The 6,761-nt window shown below is 59.2% G+C and overlaps 1 protein-coding gene across 1 annotated transcript; it reads left to right on the top strand.

Moving 5' to 3' along the window:
* The first annotated feature begins 5,421 nt into the window (after positions 1-5,421).
* Positions 5,422-6,309, top strand: LOC108758491 (uncharacterized). The gene has a single exon (XM_018503485.1). It carries the CDS (start codon positions 5,422-5,424, stop codon positions 6,307-6,309), a length of 888 nt encoding a protein of 295 aa, XP_018358987.1.
* The last annotated feature ends 452 nt before the right edge of the window (positions 6,310-6,761 follow it).

The following is a 6,761-nucleotide window of genomic DNA, read 5'->3' as shown; positions in this document are numbered from 1 at the left end:
CACTCCCTAGGGAGAGGGCACGGAGCCACGCGGAGCGGACCGCTCCCTGTCGTCCGGTTGGGCGGGCCTTCCCGCCGGGGGCGCCTGCCGAGGAGCTGGGGTAAGAGTAGAGGAGAGGGTAGGGCGAAAGCGATCGCCCGGGCTGGGCCCTGCTTGGCGAGCTTCCACTCCTCCGGTGTGTGGGTTAGGCCTAGGTGTTGTTTGCTGTTTGTTCCCTACACCGGAGGAGAAGAGGAACAGCGTGACGGAAGAGTCGGTGCCGAACCGGGGGGATTGGTCGGCGAGCCCCCCGGCCGTAAGATTCGCCGACAAATAAGGAAAATATGGACATGAGTATGGAAAAGAAACAAACACGGCAGGAGCTCGGATCCCTGCTACGGTTTCCCGGGGGTATTGTCCCTGCCCCCGGGCGATCGACTCCCGAGGCTTTGGACCCAGGCGACTCCAGCGAAGGGCCAGCTGCGGGGTTGCCGACGGGCTCCGCAGCGGAATTGGTTACCGTCCGGAACGAAGCAAGAGAGGGAGGAAGCATCCAGGAGGGAGATGCCGTGCCGACCACTTCATATGAGGTGGAGACCGTGATGACGACAACTCCCAAGAAGAGGAAGGAGCTGCGTCTGCGCTTGGACCGGACGGGCGTGAGGACTTACATAGCGAACGTCCCAGCTGCGGGACCAAAGGAGAAGGCACCGACATCTGCGAGAGCGGAGGCGCCGCTCCCTAGGAGGGGTAGACCACGCAAATACCCCAAGGAAATGAGGATCCGCGTAGTCGAGGGCGAAATTGTTAACTCGCCCATAGCGGAGAGTGTCTCAGTTGACACGCCAGTCCAGAGTGGATCGACTAAGGATCTGGACATAGTAGACCTCTCGTCATGCGCCTCAAGTGTGGAAGGAACCGGGGTGGAGACGGAGCAAGGTGATAGCACAACGGGAGGAGAAATGATACCGTCTACAGCGGAGGACTCGGGGGACCTATCGTCCTCCTTCGACCAGGTTCCCAGGAAAGGGAAAAAGAGAGGGCGGAAGCCAAAAGGAACAAACTGCCCAGGATCCCATGCCCTGTCCAAGCTCTCGTCAAAGAGGATGGACTACGAAGACGATGAGCTGGACAGGATTGACTTCTTCAAGGTCACGAAGAAGGATGGACATGGACTGAAGAAGAGAAAAGGGCTTGTAGAATGCAATCTGGATGACAGATTGACATCAGGTCAGAAAGATGCTATCGAAGAAATTACGATGCTGTTCCCGCAGATGTCCCCAAAGACAGTGGAGACCCTGCGGGTGCTAGAGATAACTGGGGAAGCGGAAAGGAAGACCCAGTCAATGAAAGGGGACTTCCGCCGCCACATTAAAGTGGGTGTTAATGTGGCCAAAGTGGCTGTACAAAGACTGGCCTCCGAAATAGTCAAATGTACAGGGCCGGTGGACGAGACAAGGGCTGCCAACAAGGCCCTAGAAAAGGAGATTGTCAAGCTCCGCCAGGAGGTATATACCCTGCGACGTGAGAGAACAACCATGAATGGCCAGATCAAGGCTCTGCAGCAAACAGTCGAGGAGTTAAGAGAGGAGAGCAGAAGACGAAGCCGCGACAGGAGTCGTGCTCTCTTCTCGGAAGGGGAGGCACACGGAGGAAGATCCCCAGTCAGGACTCGCGGACGAGCTCGAGAGGAGCACACTGTGCGGGACAGAGGATATGAGCCGGAAGGAGTGCGGCGAGAGAGTGAAGACAGAGACCTTCCACCGGCATACCGCCCGCCCATCGGAGGGACCCGGAAGAGACTAGAGGACGGGCCCTCACGACCGACGAAAGTGGACGAGGATGGAAGAATAGTGACGGATACAGGACGTCCTACCTCAGGCCAACGGGGTGACTCCTATGCAGACAGGACGAGGGCCGGACTGGAGCGCGACGATGGGGAGCTCGGACTCGGGGGCGGCTTGGGCCCGGAGTCCTCGATTCCGCCGTCCGACTACCCGGCAAGCGGGGAGGCGTGGACGGAAGCCCAAAGCAAAAGGGCGCGCAAAAGGGCAAGGAAGAAGGTGCGGAAGGATCCAGCTCCTGAAGAGATAAGGACGGAGAAGAGCGCTGGAAAGGGCCTGGGCCGGACTGGTATGCCTCCCCCCCAGGCCGGGGGTGGAGGCGCCGGAGCGCGACGTACCGGAGCCAGAAGTAACGTGCCGAGGGTGGGCGTGCGCGGTGGGGCACTGAGCGGCCCCGCCACGACCGTCGTGTCTCATCCCCGCGATAGGGGTCCGGGAGACGCGGGACAACGACCTCCAGCGAGAGCGAGAGACACGAGATTCAGGGCACCGAGAACATCAGCGGTGCTGGTCAAGTGTGCGGAGAATGAGGGCAGACCGGGAGCGGCGACCTATGCCGAGGTCATGAGGATGGCCAGAAATAAGATCTCTCTGGAGGACCTCGGCATAGCCAACACCCGCATCAGAAAGGCCCAAGCGGGGGGTTTGCTAATAGAGATTCCGGGCGGAGAGGAGGCTGGAGCGAAAGCCGAGGCTCTGGTGGAAAAATTCAGAGCGGTCCTTGCCGATAGTGAATTTAAAGAGGACGTCAGAGTCGTCAGACCAATGCGGCGGGCAGAAATAAGGGTAACGGACATTAACCAATCCGTTACAGCTGAAGAGGTGGCGGAAGCCATTGCGATTAACGGCCAGGCCTCAAAAGCCGACATAAGGGTCGGCCCTCTCAGGCCTGGAAGAGGAGGCCTATACGCCGTGTGGGTGCAGTGCCCACTGTCCTGTGCCAACAAGATCTTGGGCAAAGGACGATTGAGAGTGGGCTGGACCTCGGCGGGAGTTGTACCCCTGGCGAAACGGAGGCTCCAATGTTTCCGATGCCTCGCGGTGGGGCACACTAGAGCCAGCTGTATGAGCCAGACGGATAAATCCAACTGGTGTTTCCAGTGTGGCAGTGACGACGGGCATAAAGCCAACGTATGCCGGAGATCCCCCAAATGCCCGGTCTGTACTAGCAGAGGAATGCTTTCCGGACACAGGGCAGGCTCGGCCGAGTGTGTGCCGTTCAACGGAAGGGGACGGACAACGAACCAAGAGGACGCGCGTGCCGATACGGCAATAGAGATAAACACCGGAGCTGATCGGGGAGCCCCGGCCCCTGAAGAGGGGACACAGGAGGACGAAATGGGGACCTGTCATGGCTAGGTTGGCGCAAATAAACGTCAATAGATCTAGACCATCACAGGACATGGTCTCCAAGGTGAGCGAGGAACTGGGGATTGGGCTCGTTGCTATCTCGGAGCTCAACCGAGCTCCGGGCGATGAGAGGTGGTTGCCCTCAACGGACAACCCTCCTTCAGCGGCAGTTACGTGGCAGTGGGCCCAGACTAGGATACCGTGCTCCCCGCTCTGGAGGGGCACCAGGTTTGCAGCTATGGAATGGGGGGAGACGATAGTGGTGTCTTGCTATTTCCCCCCCAGCTTAAACGACGACGAATTCCTCAAGAACCTACGGGAACTGGAGGCCAAGCTGAGGATGGCTGCTGGGCGCCCCATCATCATCGCGGGCGATTTCAACGCCCGCGCCTTAGCGTGGGACAGAGGCGGACGGAATAGGAGAGGCGATCTCCTGCTGGACTGGATGACTACTCTGGACCTCCAGATAGTTAATGAGGGACACGTACCGACTTGTGTCCATCCGCGTGGAACTTCCCGGGTGGATCTCACGGTGGCGTCGCCCTCCACAGCCAGGAGGATCGTGGCATGGAGGGTTGTCACGGAGGTGGAATCCCTCTCGGACCACCGATACGTGATTACGGACCTGGGGACTCATATCACCGGTCCGGAAGTTGGGAAAGCGGCCCTCCGAGCCTTCCCAAGGTGGATGGTTAACAAGGTGGATCCAGACTTGATGGAGGCCGCGGCGATGTGGGCGACCTGGAGCAATATACCACCCGACGCTTCCAGGGGAGCCAAATGTATGGACAGGATGTTGCAAGACATCTCAGATGCATCCATGTCGAGGAGGGGTCTACCAAGGAGACCGTACACCTACTGGTGGAACGAGGAGGTGGCGGAGCTGCGCAAGACCTGTAACGCGTGTAGAAGAAGGGTGACGCGGGCGCGGAGACGCGGTAATGTACCTCCCGAGAGCATGCGGTTACTTTGGGAGGAGCTGCGCGACAGAAGGCGGGACCTTAGAAGGGCGATCACTCGCTCCAAGGTAAAACTTTGGAGGGATATGGTGGACGACCTTGAGCGAGATCCATGGGGTACTCTCTACCGGGTGGTGCTGCGGAAACTGCGCGCGGGAGAGGCGTTCGTGGTGGAAGTGCTTCCCTATGAGACGGTGGAGGAAATAGTGTCTACACTGTTCCCTGCGGATCGATCCCCGCAGGGAGGAGTGTCGGCATTCGAATGGACGAACAAGTACGCGGTGACGCCAGTTGAGGTCCTAGAAGCCGGTGTAGGGGTTAAGACCGGTAAGGCCCCGGGTCCCGACGGCGTGGCGGGAAACGTCATTAAGAATACGATGAGGCATCTGGCTCCTTCGTGGGCCAGATGCTTCACTGAGTGTCTCAGAGGGGGGTGCTTTCCACAACAATGGAAGGAGGCCAGATTAGTTTTAATAAAGAAGCCTGGGAAGCCTGACCTGGCCCCGTCGTCGTACAGGCCGATATGCCTGTTGAGCGAGGCGGGTAAGCTGCTAGAAAGGGTTATTGTAGGTAGGCTCCATTCATACCTCGAGGAGACCAGGGATATCGCGGACGGGCAGTATGGATTCAGGCGGCACCGCTCCACAATGGACGCCGTCTGGAGCCTTAGAGAGCGAGTCAGGGAGGGTACACGGGAGGGAGGAGTCGTAGTCGCTGTATCGCTCGATATAGCGAACGCGTTCAACTCCCTCCCCTGGCCCGTGATCAAGAACGCGATGGAGAGAAAGGGTGTCCCGGGGTATCTCCGGGGCATCATTGGCAATTATCTGTCGGAGCGTGGCTTGGCGTACGTGAATCGTAGGGACGTAGTAATACGCAAGCCGATGACGTGCGGGGTTCCACAGGGCTCGGTCCTTGGGCCGACCCTGTGGAATGTAGGATATGATGAGATATTGAGGCTACACCTACCGATAGGGTGCACGACCTTGTGCTACGCGGATGACACCCTGGTGATAGCCACTGCGGACGGCTTCGAGAGTGCACGAATTAGGGCGGAGTTAGGCGTCACGGCTGTCGTGCGGGCGATCGAGCGATTGGGGCTGAGGGTGTCGGTCTCGAAGACCGGGGCCGTCGCCTTCGCTGCTGACGATATTCCGGCGGGTGCCGCCATCCGTATCGGGGGGGAGGTGGTCTCGATCGGCTCCGCCGTGAGATACCTGGGGTTAACCCTGGACTCGCGGTGGACCTTTCGGGAGCACTTCCGGGTACTTATGCCCAAGGCGTGGGGCATGGCGGCCTCCCTCGCGAGGATCATGGCCAATATTGGCGGACCGGGCGAGCGAAGACGCCGAACGTATGCGTCGGTGGTTATGTCGGTCGTCATGTACGGCGCCCCGATCTGGGCGCAGACGGCGGCTGTGGACCGTGGCATTGTTAAGGGGGTGGAGAGGCTGCAGAGGCAGCTCGCCCTAAGAGTGATCAGGGGGTATCGCACCATCTCTGGTGTCGCTGCGGCCATCCTCTCGGGGATGGTCCCTTTCGATCTTGCCGCGGACCGTCTGCGAAGGTCTTATCTCCGTAGACGGGAGATTATCACTAGGGATGGTGCGGTGGCCCCTGGCGCGAGCGCGGCCCTACTCGAATTTGAGCGTCGAAGGGCGATCTCGAGATGGGGCAGGCGGCTGGAGGAGCTGCCCCCAGGCGGGCCGGGCGCCATTATACGAGAGGCCATTGGCGATGATTTGGAGGCGTGGACGGGGAGGGCGCAAGGCGCCCTCACTTACCGCGTAACACAGGTGATGGCGGGACACGGGGTGTTCGAGTCCTATCTTTATAGGATAGGACGAAGGGACACCCCGATATACCTGTTCTGTCGCGCGGCTAATGATACGGCGGGGCACACTCTTTTGTTTTGCCCGGCTTGGGCGGAGCAGAGGGGTGCCCTGCTGGAGATAATAGGGATAGATAGGACCCTTAGAGCGGTGGTGAGGGCTATTGTGCGCTCCCCTGAAGCATGGAGAGTATTCGCGAGTCTCTGCGAAGAGGTAATGAGGAGAAAGGAGGAGGACGAGCGGGCACGTGAGCGGGAGCGACTTAATCGACCCGAGGGAGTGCCGGTTCTCCCGGCCCTCCCCCTTCCTCCTCCTCCCATAGACGATAACTCCGACGAGGGGTAAGGAGGCGACAATAGATTTGATTCGTGTACATAGAATTGTATATAGATCATTGCTAGCAGTAAGTCTGTAAATAGATAATAGCGGTAATTAGACTTAGTAGTAAGTACGTATGTATATAGATAATAGCGGTAACCAGGCTAACTAGCATATCGAGATGGAACCCGTAAAATGGCGGTGGCGAGCCGGATGGCTCTCGGGACTTGGAGGTAGCCTGACGAGATGCTGGACTGCAGTTCCGGGCTGCCTCTTTTAAGTCGTGGCGGTAGTACGGAAAGGGGGGAGTTTTTAGTCGGTAGGCGGCTGTCTCGGCGCGTCCCCGCGGTACCTTGTACCCCGGGGATTACGAGGCGGTCGAATCCGGCACTCCCGACGGTACGGGCTGTCGGGGGTCTTCCCCTTCCCGATGGGTGTCCCGAAAGGGTCTCCCTCAGGAAGGGGTATACGAAGATTTT

This window comes from Trachymyrmex cornetzi, unplaced genomic scaffold, assembly GCF_001594075.2.
Source record: "Trachymyrmex cornetzi isolate Tcor2-1 unplaced genomic scaffold, Tcor1.1 scaffold1571, whole genome shotgun sequence".
Taxonomy (NCBI): domain Eukaryota; kingdom Metazoa; phylum Arthropoda; class Insecta; order Hymenoptera; family Formicidae; genus Trachymyrmex; species Trachymyrmex cornetzi.
This window is presented reverse-complemented; position numbering and strand designations above follow the sequence as displayed.